General features: G+C 47.8%; 1 protein-coding gene across 1 annotated transcript in view; it reads left to right on the forward strand.

Annotated features, from left to right (window-relative positions):
* The window catches only part of LOC137614343 (ruvB-like 2), a 68,019-nt gene that overhangs the window by 18,320 nt on the left and 35,187 nt on the right, over nucleotides 1-14,512 (forward strand). The window contains exons 5-7 of the mRNA XM_068344117.1: nucleotides 11,815-11,924; nucleotides 12,775-12,893; nucleotides 13,774-13,886. Coding sequence (XP_068200218.1) covers nucleotides 11,815-11,924; nucleotides 12,775-12,893; nucleotides 13,774-13,886 — 342 coding nt within the window. The remainder of the gene's footprint in view (nucleotides 1-11,814; nucleotides 11,925-12,774; nucleotides 12,894-13,773; nucleotides 13,887-14,512) is intronic.

The following is a 14,512-nucleotide window of genomic DNA, read 5'->3' on the forward strand; positions in this document are numbered from 1 at the left end:
CACAACCCTCAAACTGCGGATGCTGATCGCCATCGCGCGACCCTCAAACTGCGGATGCTGATCGCCATCGCGCGACCCTCAACTGCGGATGCTGATTGCCATCGCGCGACCCTCAACTGCGGATGCTGATCGCCATCGCACGACCCTCAACTGCGGATGCTGATCGCCATCACGCGACCCTCAACGGCGGATGCTGATCGCCATCGCGCGACCCTCAACGGCGGATGCTGATCGCCATCGCGCGACCCTCACCTGCGGATGCTGATCGCCATCGCGCGACCCTCAACTGCGGATGCTGATCGCCATCGCACGACCCTCAACTGCGGATGCTGATCGCCATCGCGCGACCCTCAACTGCGGATGCTGATCGCCATCGCGCGACCGCACACCTGCGGATGCTGATCACCATCGCTCAACCCTGCGCATGCTGATCACCATCGCGCGACCCTCAACTGCGTATGCTGTTCGCCATCACGCGATCGCTCACCTGCAGATGCTGTTCGCCATCGCGCGACCGCCAACCTGCGCATGCTGATCGCCATCGCGCGACCCTGGCATGCTGATCACCATCACGCGACCCTGCGCATGCTGATCACTGCTCGCGATCGCTCACCTTCGCATACTGCTCGCCAACGCACGATCGCTCACCTGCGCATACTGCTCGACCATCGCGTCGGCATACCACAACGCGCCATCGCCAACCTGCGCGTTAGCGCTCACCAGCTCACCACCGATCGCTTGTTGATCCATATCGCCAGCGGTGCTCCTCGCCCACGCGGCAGCGCGTTTCCTCGCCATCGCGCTAACGCTTGCGTTCGCCGCCTCGGACTCGCTCTCATCCACCTGCCCACCCTCACGACCGCTCGCCTGCGCGCCCGCGCGACCGCTCGCCTGCGCGCCCGCGCGACCGCTCGCCTGCGCGCCCGCGCGACCGCTCGCCTGCGCGCCCGCGCGACCGCTCGCCTGCGCGCCCGCGCGACCGCTCGCCTGCGCGCCCGCGCGACCGCTCGCCTGCGCGCCCGCGCGACCGCTCGCTTGCGCGCCCGCGCGACCGCGCGACCGCTCGCCCGCGCGACCGCTCGCCCGCGCGCCCGTGCAACCGCGCGACCACTCGCCTGCGCGCCCACACGCCCACGTGCCTGCACGTCTACGCTCATGCTCTCCAATGTTCGCCCACTCGCGAACCAACGGTTTTTTCCATCGCGCAGACGGATGGTGTTCCGTCGCGCGAACCTACAGTGTTTCTTCGCACAAATGCCGGCTTATTTCTTGCAGTATCCATTGCTCGTCTATGGGTTATCGCTCGCCGACCACCAGGAATTCCCGTCGCGCGAGCTCCAGGGCAATTGCGACCATGATTCCCAATGGGGTTTTCGCAGCATGACCAGCCTGGCGAGTTCTTCTGGAGCGTATTTCCAGAACACTGTCTCACCCCGTAAACACAGAGCATGGCACTTGCAAGAATAGGAGAAACTTAAGGGAGATCTGAGCAACACTCCTCTATTCCTGAACCTGGGTTAGCCCTTCCCCGTCATTCCCTGGAAGGATTTTTGGCGGGGGGGGGCTTTCCGTTCGAGATTTCTCCATCGGACAAGGGGTGACTGCTTACCTCTTCCTCTGGGAGCTTACCAGGTTCTTTCCCTCCTCGGTTACGGCCCGAGGTTTGGTTCAAGGAAGCTACAGGAAGATCAAGGGTACTTTCCTCCTCTCGAGCTCAGGCACCTTGGCCTTTCGTCGTTAAGTATCTAATTTGCGGACAAGCTCGATGTTGTACCATCTGGACGCGCTGACTGAGGGCTTCCTTCGGGTGTCTCATCTGTGGAGGTCGACGACCTCAGACACCCTTCCATCCTTGAGAAGAGTTTTTTTGTGCCCAAGGACAGAGACTTAGACAGCTGCTGTGCGGAGTAAATCGACTTCCGGTTTCACTCCTCCAAGGCGCTTTCTTCCAGACTCTGCAGGGCTCCAGCGCCCTTTTCTTTCAACCACGTCGGCCTAAGTTATCGGCTACGACAACTGGGACAAGGTGTCCAATTGCAGTTTCCTCCTGTCAGGAACAGATGGCACGGGAGACTCCCCTGGGGGGCATAGTCCTAAAAGGAGTTCACGAACTCTAGGATTGCAGGTTTTTCGCTGGGAGGATGCTTAAGGTTACTCATCCGAATGACAGCTTCCCGATGCCCATTCTCGCACAATCTCTGTGAGTAGCCAAGGATATCGCGCCTGCCGTCTCTGTCAGCGAATTCAGTGTCTCTGAACCTCTATGCCATAGCGTCAGCAGAGTTGCCCGGTTGGGCAGAATGATCCATACCTTAGGCGAAGGTCTTCCTTAGGATCATCGACGGCTTCACCCCCGGCCCCCTCAGTCGATCCTCTCTTGTAAGGAAGGATCTGAGAGGGGATGTCCATAGTCGACCTCTCAGCCCCGATCAAGTTTGTCGAACAAACTTCGGCCAGCGTAGACCAGCAGAATCGATCAGACTGGTAACGAGGCGACAGGACTCCTTTAACCCTGGATCGGAAGGACGGGTACTTTCAGTTTCCATTCCATCCATCTTCCAGGGTGCTCGTCGAATTCAGCCTAGACTGCTAGTATTCCTGCTTATGATGCAGTGTGGCTATCCCGCCGTGGCATCGCAGGTTTGTTTCCCCAGAGAACTCTCCCTGCCTTCCTCTTGGCCGCTCAGGTGCAGGCTTCCGCCTCCTCTGCTGTTTGGAGGGCTGGTCAACTCCGGTAGGCTCGGGTTTCGACCTTCTTCAGCTCCGGGACAAGCTTCCGGATGCTTACCATGAGTGTGGGCTCATGGTATTTTGCTTGGAGCCTTCTCTTCCTCTGCCTCAACATCTGGAGTATCTGGCCATGATATTGAGTCAACCGCCTTACCACATTGGAAACCCCGCTTCTCGTCCGTCCAGCGAGGTCAAGCAACGTCGGTACTTGGATGGGTGACCACCTGGGGACGCCAGATTCTGTTACCACATCCTCCGAGCCTTCCTTTCGGTTGACTTTGGCAAGACTGAGGAGAGTCGCAGTACCTGTTCTCAGTCAAGCAGAGCTTTCATCCCTACCTTGGAACGTTTCCTAGTTCTTCTTTCCTCATTGACCCGTCTATAGTCCGAACGGTCGCCTCAGGATAAGTTCCATGTGGGGCGATCCAAGTTCCGGTGGCTTCAGGCAATGTTTAACCGGACTCCCTGGCCCTATAGGACCAGCGGAACTATTAGACCTGCAATGGGTGTTGACCTATGGAGCCTCTTGATGGTAGTGGATATTCTCGTCCTTTCCCCACATTCTTGATGCTGTTCTCGGACTCGTCAAAGGAAAGGGGGGGGGGGGGGGGGGGCATGTTCCGGTCCAGGCCTATGGTCAAGACCTGAAGGATACCTCTCCATCATTCAGGCAGGCTTAGGGGCCTTAGTCTGGCCCCTCTTCAGATCCTACAGCTCCTGCCGAGTCGCCCCGTTGCGCGTCGACTTCATTCTAACCAGCAGGGGACGCATTTTCACACCTTCACATCTTGCAGTAGAGATACCGGGATGATTGAGATTCTCTCAATACCACCATCGGCTCTCTCATTCCAGCCAGGTGAATGTTTCTCTCAGACTATCCGAGCAGAGCCTCATAGAGAGAGTGTACCTAGGGGTCTTTGACCTTGGGTAACCAGCAAGTACTGGTCTGGGGAACCTGATCGCGACAGCTTGGAACCTCAAGCTTCCGCTAGTCTTCCCCCCAGTCTCAGACCCCGAGACTCTGGCAAGATGCATTCCGGTGATGGTGGGACAACTTCGACGCCTGCGTCTTCCCTCCTTTTTGTCTGCGGACAATGGGCCTCAACAAGACTAGGTTGTCTGTCAACCTTTCAATGGGAGAGCTCCACTGGGACTATGCGCAGAACGGTTTCTGGACCCTCTGCTTCCCCTGACGGAACTCCCGGGAGAGCTTCTCCCACGGCGCAGACTACTCAAGCAACCACACTGCGACATCTCTCCCGAACCGGGGCGTCGCTTCGGCTTCATGCCTGGAGACACTACGCTTCCTCCTCTAGAAGAGACAACCCGCTACAGTCGCGGTACGGAGGTCGCGTCATCTGCGATAGTCATCCACAGGGGTCTCCCAGGCAAAGTGAAGAGTCTAAGGTGGTTGGTGCCGTGGGAGATATACCTCTTCCCTTGAGGCCTCTTCTCCAGCAATAACGGTCTTATTGCCTTTCGGCGGGAGGAAACTCCTTTCCGCTCTCGGCAATGAAGCCTGTCGCTCAGCCTTTCCCTGACCTTCAGGCTTAAAGGAATAACTTTTTCCTGCCCGCTGGATCTATCCTCGCTCATACGAAGCTACGATCGTCCCTGCCCTAGTCGGAGGAAGACCTCCAACTTGGAGCATGGCTCGGACTTTTAGTCCTTAAAGAGATCTTCTCAAGACCCTTTTACGACAGGCTTCGGATTGTATTCCGCCTTGGGTCTTCTGCTCACTCTGGCCACGGCCAGTGTGTAAGCAATCTTCTTGGTCTCTTACTACTCCCCCCTTTCTAAGGAAGAGGGGAAGGTAACATTCAGGCTCGCTCCTGAGTTGTTGGCTAGACTCAGAATCTGAGGGTCCCGGCCCTTCGGTCCGATTCATTCAAGATTTCGAGTCTCCATTCTGTGTCTGATGTCCCAAGACCTTCTCTTTCTTGCCAGTAAGGAATCGAGAGGTTAGCGCTGGGAACAGCTGCAGTTTGTCCTCAGTTGCAGCCGATTTGGGAACACAAGGAGGACATGGGGGGAGAGTCACCAGTATACCTCTTCAGCCCGGACTCAAGGACATTCATCTCGACCTGTCTTCAGACTCTCCCCCATCACGTCGCCCTACAGCACGATGTTGGATACATCGCAACGTCCCTCGCCTTCGAGTAATACTACTCTGTGACGCAGGTGCTACAAGCTGGAGTCTGGAAGCGTCTGATGACCTTCGCAGCCCGCTTCCTGCAGGGCATGACCCACAGGAGTCTCGATACGTTTTCTATCGCTCTGTGGTGGCTACACAACAGCTGGTCTAACCTCAGGCTCCTTTTTGGACAGGTAGCAGAAGGTTGAGGGCATTGTTATCAGGTTTTAGTCTGCATGAACGAAAGAAGTATGTCTGGCCCTTACTACTTTCTTCATCATCCCCTCTACGGGGAAGCAGCATCCTGGTCTCTGCATAGCTGACCTCGAACCTCTGCAGGTAAACCATGCTTCCTTGTGTTCCGAGTATTGAGTCAATACTGTCGCGTCCCCCATACCCTGACGAGGGGGTATTGGAAACGTCCTAACCCAGAGTTCCTTCTGGAACTCCAGGTCAACTGCCTAGGACGAGTCACACTTCTTCCTTCACACACAAGCTTACGTAGGCCACATGGTTCCTTGCGGAGCAAGGAACTTGTGAGGTGCAGGGACTCCTTTTCTCGAGTGCGACTCACTCGGATTCTGAGTCCCCGGGTAAAGCCAAAGCCAGTATGGCTGGGGACTTTCCACCCTTCCTAAGGGATAAGTCACCCTTTGTAAATAGCGTGGTTTGTATTTCGGTTACGGAACAAATGACAAATTCGAAGATAATTTGTATTTTTCCTAACCATACAAACCTTAGCTATTTACACATATTTGCCCGCCAGCCCTGTCCCCCAAGACAAGTCCTACCTCTAAGTGAAAGTGAGTATTCACCTGTGTGTGAGGGGGAGGAGGGGTAGCTAGCTACCACTCCCCTACCCCCCCGCTAACTAGCGCGGGGGTAATACACCCTCGTTAAATTCTAATGGCTCGCCATTTCAGCTACGCTAAAAGTAATACCCTTTGTAAATAGCTAAGGTTTGTATGGTTAGGAAAAATACAAATTATCTTCGAATTTGTCATTTTGTGTAAGAGTTTAATAGTGCAAGTTTCAGTGCTAAATTGGGCATTGGATTCATTCAGCACTTTGGACGTCGTTTTTCCTAGCCTTAGACCTCTTCCAAACTCCCCGGCCCATGGGAGAAGGAACGTCGATCGGCGAAAGGAAACGAGAGGTTTTAGCTCACGAGCAAACGCCCTCGCGAGCGTTCCTGTTAACGTTCCCAAGAATGCTCGCCCTTGCCATGGGAAAACAAAGAGCGTTGGATGTTAAGATTCTTTCACTGCTTTTAGAGTTTCGCATTGCATCACTTTTGTTTTTAATGGCAATACTATAAGTCATAAATATTCGCTGATAATATCAATGCTTACAAACCATCATTGACAAGGTTTTTGTCCCAGAGCACCAGTCGGCCTTATGAACCCTCTGGTCGGAACCGAACGCGCCAAGCGGCATAATGAATATCATTTTGCCTTAACGCTCGGCGCTAAGTCTTTCAAGACAGGACGATAGGTGCCTCGTCTTTCAGGACGATCGCCGCCTCGTCTTTCAGGACGATCGCCGCCTCGTCTTTCAGGGCGAATGCAGCCTCGTCTTTCAGGGCTAATGCAGCCTCGTCTTTCAGGGCTAATGCAGCCTCGTCTTTCGGGGCGAATGCAGCCTCGTCTTTCGGGGCTAATGCAGCCTCGTTCTTTCGGGGCGAATGCAGCCTCGTCTTTCGGGGCGAAGGCAGCCTCGTCTTTCGGGTCGAGCGCAGCCTTGTCTTTCGGGTCGAGCGCAGCCTCGTCTTTCGGGTCGAGCGCAGCCTCGTCTTTCGGGTCGAGCGCAGCCTCGTCTTTCGGGTCGAGCGCAGCCTCGTCTTTCGGGTCGAGCGCAGCCTCGTCTTTCGAGTCGAGCGCAGCCTCGTCTTTCGGGTCGAGCGCAGCCTCGTCTTTCGGGGCGAGCGCAGCCTCGTCTTTCGGGGCGAGGGCAGCCTCGTCTTTCGGGACGAGGGCAGCCTCGTCTTTCAGGGCGAGGGCAGCCTTGTTCTTTCAGGACGATAGGACAATAGCTGCCTCGTTCTTTCAGGGCGACGACACGTCTTTTAAGATCTTTGTCAAAGGATGACTTTAGTGATCACTTTTCTCCTGTTGAATTATTTGAGGTTAACAGAAGGAGAGGATCCTAAGTTCTGTTGCTCCATGTTCCCCACCCTCTGAGTTTTCACGTGGTCATTAATGGAGCTTTAAGAATATATTAATTTTTATTTCTTAAAACAGAAACCTATAATGCCGGCTTCCTTATCAGATAGGCCAGGATAGCAAGGGTGGAGGTCTAGCCACGTTTAGGTCGAAGACCTTGTGGCAGCCCCACAGAGATTTTTTTACGGCCCCCTTGTTGGATTGCCGAGTCTCTTAAGGAATACAGGCAATGAGGTTGGATAATTTTGAAATCAGAGGTCATAATTAAGGTTTGTACTTCTCCTTTTTTTCTTTCTCTCCTCTCCCTCAAGAGTTGGTCAAAGACAGGTTTTGGTGTCTTAATCAGCAAGAAATTTTCTGCATGCTTTTTTCTCTAACCGAACTAACAACAGTAGGAGCCAGTCTTAGCTTATTCTGGCGAGCCTGGGAGAGGAGAGGAGCAGACCTTCGGTCCGTGTTTTTACTAAGGGTGGATGCGAAATCCTTTTCCTAGTGAATCCTCCTTTGTTAGTTACTCCGATAAGACTTTACTGCCTAACCGACTTTGCAACTTCAATGTCTCTCTTTTGGGAGAGGGAGTCTTTTGTCTGGTCCTGGACGTAAATGCTCTTTACGCCTTCGTTCAGAAGTCAAAGTTCTCCATGGAGACATCAAAATCTTTGGAGAAGAGGGGAGCAGACCTTTGGTCAGTACTTCTTCTGAAGGAGGATTACTTTTTCCTTTTATAGGGAAACCTCCTTTAGTTTTTAGCTACGATTCTCTCTCCCAGTTCTAGAGAGGAGTCTAAGTGGCAGGCTATGTAATCAAACTTTATTTGAGGTTTGTTTACAAGAAAGAACGGGTGTAGAATGGGTCAGTTTCGGGCCGTGTGTTTTGGTCTCAGCTCCGCCCCTCTAATGTTCACGTTACTTTTGCTTAATGTAGCAGAATACTGCACTCAAGTGAAATCAGAGCGTCCCTGTATCTGGTTTTTTAGATAACGTTGAGCCTATCAAATAATTAGGTCTTCCTGTCAACAAGAAGTCTCTCTTCTGACACCAGGACGCTCAGCACCACGTCTTTTAGAACGTTCAGTGTCTCGCTCTGTTTACCTCTCGGCTCCACGTCTTACAGGCTCCACGTCTTTCAGGACTTTCGGCACCACGTCTTACAGGACTATCGGCGCAATGTTTTGGGGACGATCGGCGCCTCGTCTTTCAGGACGCTTGACGTCGAAGTTCTAGCATGAGGCATGACTTTGAACATGAGAATCTGGGACTTCGTGATGACACTAGTCGAATCGTATGTCGAGATCAAGGACACCTTCGTTCTGATCTCTTGGATCTAGAAAGGAGGTTTGTTTGAGGGCAAGAAACATCGGGGCAAACATGCTCAGCAGGAAGAGACTTGTTTTTCCCTCAAAATGGTCTCTCAACCCGCAAGTATGTCAGTCTCTGGATGTTGTGGGGCAGACCTGTAACAGACCTTTTTGCCTCCAACTGGAAGAAGAGGATCCCCTACTGCTGCTCCCTAGTCCCGGACGAGGAGGCTGTAGCAGTGGACTCCTTCTTGATGGATTGGACGGGGGTGGACATGTTTGCGTTGCCCCGTTCGAGATCATCAATCTGGTCTTCAGGAAATTCGCTCTCCTCGATTCGGGGCGAATGATCCTAGCGGCTCCATTCTGGCCTGCAAGGGAATGGTTTTCGGAAGTGATGGGCATGTTGATGGACTTCCCAAGAAGACTTCAGCAAGTCCAGATCATCTTCAACAGCCCCACTTCGAGAGGTATCATAAAACCCCCCTTGCTCTCAAACTGACTTCCTTCAGACTGACTAGAAGCTTGTCAGATCTCGAGGCTTTTCGGCACAAGCGACGAAAGCTATCGCCAGAGCAAGGAGGATCTCTTCACAAAGAGTCTACCAATCTAAGTGGGAGACCTTTAGAGATTGGTGCAGGCAGCACAAGTTTTCCTCAACCACTACCTCTCTGAGCCAGATTGCAGACTTCTTCTTGTACCTCAGACAGGATGCTTAAGCTGGCTGTATTTACCATCAATGGATACAGCAGTATGCTCTCGGCTGTCTTTAGGCATAGAGGCCTAGAGTTGTCCCAAAATAAGATTTGCAGGAACTCATTGGGTCTTTTCAGACGACGTAATAGGTACTCTTAAACCTGGATGTGGTGTTTTAAGTTTCTGTGCTCCAAGAAATTTGAACCTATCTCGCTAGCCTCTCTTCGAGTTGTTACGAAGAAAACCCTCTTCCTTATGACTCTAGCGAATGCCAAAAGGTCAGCGAAGTCCAGGCGATTGAGAAGAGGGTGAGCTTCAATTAGGATAGGGCAGTTTGTGCCTTAAGGTTCCTCTTTCTCGTAAAGAGCGAGAACCCTTCGTACCCTGTCCTACGACGTTTGATGTCATTAACCTTACGAACCTGGTGGGTCAAGAGAAGGAAAGACTCCTCTGCCCAGTTAGGTCCCTCAAAGCTTTTTTTGGCTCACACTATGAACGTGAGCTGTGCATCCAACTTGTTATGGTGTTCAGTGAAAGATCCGCCAAAAACCCGTCTAAGAATGTTTTGTCCTTTTTCCTGAGGGAAAAAATTAGGGAAGCTCACCTCTTGTGTGAGGAGGAACACTTCACCCTGTTGAAATTACGGGCTCACGAAGTGAGGGCCATTGCTACCTCTCTGGCATATTAGGAATATATGTTAGTTAGGCTATTCATGGATGCAATTTTCTGGAGGAGCAACTCTGTCTTCGCTTCTCATTAACTTAGAGAGGTGAGAGTAGACTTTGGCAAGTGCTATACCTTGGGCCCATACATAGCTGTGGTTTCTGTAGTAGGCAAAGGAGTTAATAACCCCACTCAACCTTAGTTTATATGCATGTATGAGGGTTTGTGTTTTTATGATAGTCTGAGGACTTCGTCTTGTGGTACGGTTCCCTCAGTCTAGATAAATAGTTTATGTCTATGTTGCAGGGTTAGATGGTTAGTTTTAGTAAGGTTGCAGTTTTTATTATATGGGGCAAAGGTAGTTTCGGAAGTCTAGTCAAGTTGTTGGTCTTACCCCTTTGACAGACTCGATTGAGTTTTTTCCAGCATTGCAGGCTTACTCCTGGTTAAACACTCCTAAGGGAAAGCCACTCTAGAGGCTGTACCTTCGAAATCAGCTACCTTAGCAGGCAAGGAATCAATGTGTTTTTATCTCCTACAACTCTTGTTGTTTCCCCAACGATGTTTACTGTGTTTCCCTCCTCCAAATGTGTGAATCAGCTATATATATATAACTGCCAGGTAAGTACTATTCTTAAAAATGGAGTTTTTATGATAAAACAAAGTTTTATGAATACTTACCTGGCAGTTATATATATATTCGAAGGCCCACCCACCTCCCCTCAGGAGACAGGTCGGGCATAGATGAACTGAAGTCTTGGACACGGGAATGGTTCCTTGTACCACCCTGTGACGGGTGTGACCACCTACCTCCCAACCACCACCAGGCGGTTGCCTCGTTTTGAAAAATTCTGCCGATTTTAGAGATATCAGCTATATATATATAACTGCCAGGTAAGTATTCATAAAACTTTGTTTTATCATAAAAACTCCATATTTAATCATCTAACCAACCATTCAAGTAGTCACACCCCTTCCTTTAACATCTCAGCCCTCACACCATCCATACCAGGTGTTTTTCTTACTCACGTTTCATCTAGTGCTCTCTTCAATTCCTCTCTTGTAATCTCTTTTATTCTCATCTCCCATCACTAGCACCTCAACACCACCTGCAAAAACAGTCGGCCTCCCTATTATTCTTAACATCTAGCAACCTTTTCAGCTTCTTATTCTCTTCATACAAACAACCCAATCTTCGACCCCACCTCCAGTCAGCCGCCCTTATATCTTTATATCTAGATGGAATAAACTACTTTTTCTGAGAAAACTGTATTTAATATTGCGAGAAGTATTAGAAATAAATTCACCATTTCATGCAATAATGTCATACCAATAAGTAGATCTGATACTAAAGGAATATGCTATTTTTGATTAATGGGAATTGTTATGGAACAAATGTATATTCCATTTTTTATGAATGTTTTACATATTTGATATTATAGCCTCCTGTTATTCATGGTCTTAGACATGTGATTAAACTTCACTTTCATTATAGAGTTCTTGGGTTTTTGGGAATAAAATTTTCATAGATTATTACTGGTATGACTTTTGGCTATATGCTAAAGAAGGTGATGAATGCAAGAGTTGATGGGAGAAGTACAAGAGGAAGGCCAAGGTTTGGGTGGATGGATGGAGTGAAGAAAGCTCTGGGTGATAGGAGGTTAGATGTGAGAGAGGCAAGAGAGCGTGCTAGAAATAGGAATGAATGGCGAGCGATTGTGACGCAGTTCAGGTAGGCCCTGCTGCTTCCTCCGGTGCCTTAGATGACCGCGGAGGTAGCAGCAGTAGGGGATTTAGCATTATGAAGCTTCATCTGTGGTGGATAACGGGGGAGGGTGGGCTGTGGCACCCTAGCAGTACCAGCTGAACTCGGTTGAGTCCCTTGTCAGGCTGGGAGGAACGTAGAGAGTAGAGGTCCCCTTTTAGTTTTTTTTTTCATTTGTTGATGTCGGCTACCCCCCAAAATTGGGGAAAGTGCCTTGGTATATGTATGTATGTATGTATGTATGACTTTTGTGGATAATGATAATATATACACTGGACATTTTCCTCTTTGATTCAGATTAATACATTTTATTCTTTAATCTTTGCCTTCATTTTGCTATTCTTTAATTAACCATGAATTTTGATAGGTTCAAGCGGGGGATGTTATAACTATTGACAAAGCCACTGGCAAGATTACGAAACTAGGACGTTCTTTCACACGGGCCAGAGATTATGATGCCACAGGACCACAGACAAGGTATGCTATTGAAATTTAATTCATTTGGATTTTCCTTATGATTTTTGTCTTAAAAGTTTTCTGTTGTGAACAACAGCTTTAAATTTATGCAACGAAAGATTTATTTCTTGACAGGTTTTACATCCAAGTATATGAGGGCCACATAATAATGCATTATATCCAAAGGATATTAGTTGCCCAATATGCACTAATTTTTTAGAAAGTTCCTCCTTGTTTTATTTGTCTTACGTGAAAAGTTTGCATAAAACTGGCATCTTTCATTATCTGTATTTCCTAATGATAATAATGATGATTACTAGTTCAAGTAAATATAATTAAAAATATTTCAATATCCTAGGAAGTCTCTGGCCGGCACAACTTGTTGCAGGCCGCAGGTGTTCCATGCCTACTTTAGCATATTAGTAAAGTGGTATTATAGATATGAGTAACCAGAACTATAATTGTACGAACTGTCAGTCAAAAGTTTGCTGATGGGTGTAAATTATATAAATTATATCATTTACTGTAAGTCTATTGTATATATTGGTGTATTTATATACTGCATGTTCCTTTTTTGTATTTTTGAGAATGTGTCTTTATAAACAACAATAAATTTCATGTAAGAGGAAAAATTGTTGAAAAATTCTATTAGCATTCAACAATTTTGGTTTATTTAAGTAATAGATTTTTTTGGTAATGGAATTTTTAAGGTTTGATTAAATGTAGGCTAGTCATCAGGAACACACCCTTCTAGCCAACCATATGAAAGTTAAAAATGTCAGCATATTTATTGAGTTAAACAATTTATCAATGATGATACAGTAGTTAGCCATGTTAATCTTTTTCATAATTGCTTTGTTTTGTTTTGCAGGTTTGTACAATGTCCTGAAGGCGAATTACAGAAACGGAAGGAAGTTGTTCATACAGTAACGCTACACGAGATTGACGTAATAAACAACAGAACACAGGGATTTCTTGCCCTTTTCTCAGGTTAGTATCTCTTCAGTATGTTGTGGAACTTGTTTTCTGTTAGGAAAGTTCTGTTGTTGTTGACATTATTTACCGGCTACATTTTTTTGAGTCAACCCTTAGATATAATGCATTAATGTATTTGTGCAAAATCTCGTAACTTAAATGATAAGCGATATGTTTACTTTCGCTAATAATTACAGCAAATAAGGATTAGCTGTGGCATATCTTAAAAGCTAGAAGTCTATGCTGTTCAGATGTCCTTTAAAATTTTTGTGTGGGATAGATGACAGATGCCCATTATTGTTGAATAAATACGCCCTCCTTTGGTAGCTCTCCTATGCCCCATATTTCCTTGTGGCAAATTTGTCATGATAAAGGTTAAGATGTCATTATATTGCCATTCTAACTTGCCAAAAGAGCTTTAAAATTTTTTTAGTAGCATTACTTTATCTCATTTTCCTCCCCTCTAATAATCAAATCTGCAAATATAAATCCACAAAGGGTGAGTGGCTCATTCCATCTACTTTTGCTTTTTTATTAGAGGTCATATCCAAAAAATAAAGTCGTAAGTGCACTTTTGTCACTACTTAAGTGTCTGTATGTGCAGTTTTCCTTCGCCCCCTAGCTGCACTTGCTTTATATCCTTCTACTTTACATCAGTTTCTTCTCCCTTTCTTTCATCTTGCTGTCAAACCTCTTCAACTTTTACTTCATTGTGTAACAGTAAGGGTTTTCTCTGTAGCACTTGGCTTCTTGAATTGCCTTCTAGTCCCCAGCACTGAGCTTTATAGCCCAAATTCACAAGTCCATGTATTGTATTGTATTCTGCATCTATATTCGACCAAGTTCGAAAATAGTTCTCTTGCAGTTTTACTAAATATTTTTTCCTTTTAAACAGGTGACACAGGTGAAATTAAAGGTGAAGTCAGACAGCAGATCAATGCAAAAGTTGCAGAATGGAGAGAGGAAGGAAAGGCTGAGTTGGTACCTGGAGTTTTGTTCATAGATGAGGTGAGTGTATTGATAATACTTAGAGTTCTCTTCTTTTGATACACTTCATTTTGTTTCCATTTTAGTGAGATGCCAATGACATTTCAGTTATTCATCCATTAATATCATTTCACTAACACCAAGTAATGTTTAAAACAAAATAGGTCGAATACAAATCTATTTACTGTAATGATACAGTATTGTCTTCTCAGGGTCTTTGCATGTGCAGTAAGATTTATTCAGTTTTCATCAAAACAGTTTGCAGCTAAAATATTTGCCCAAATGTGGCAACCTTATTACTAGGGTTTGAGTGATCAAAGGATGATTAATTTGTCTTTCCATAATACAACATTGGCTCTGTTAGGCATTATTGCGTATGGTATGTTTACAAATTATGTTGTTGAAAGTGCTCCACCTCCTCCCCCTCTCCTTTGAAACCCTATTTGTTCCAACACGGTTACTTACCTAGAACTACCTTCTTAGGAGTTACTGGCTAACTCTACCTAACCGACCAGCTTTTTGTATAGTTTATCTCCCTCTTCTAGTTTTCTACGGGGTCAACCTCTGGCAGTGTGGTACATGCCCGAGGCGACCCCGGGGTCAGGCAGCGTGATCTCTCAGGTCGAGTCTTCTGTAAGTTTCTGGTC

Source organism: Palaemon carinicauda, chromosome 20 (assembly GCF_036898095.1).
Source record: "Palaemon carinicauda isolate YSFRI2023 chromosome 20, ASM3689809v2, whole genome shotgun sequence".
Lineage (NCBI taxonomy): Eukaryota > Metazoa > Arthropoda > Malacostraca > Decapoda > Palaemonidae > Palaemon > Palaemon carinicauda.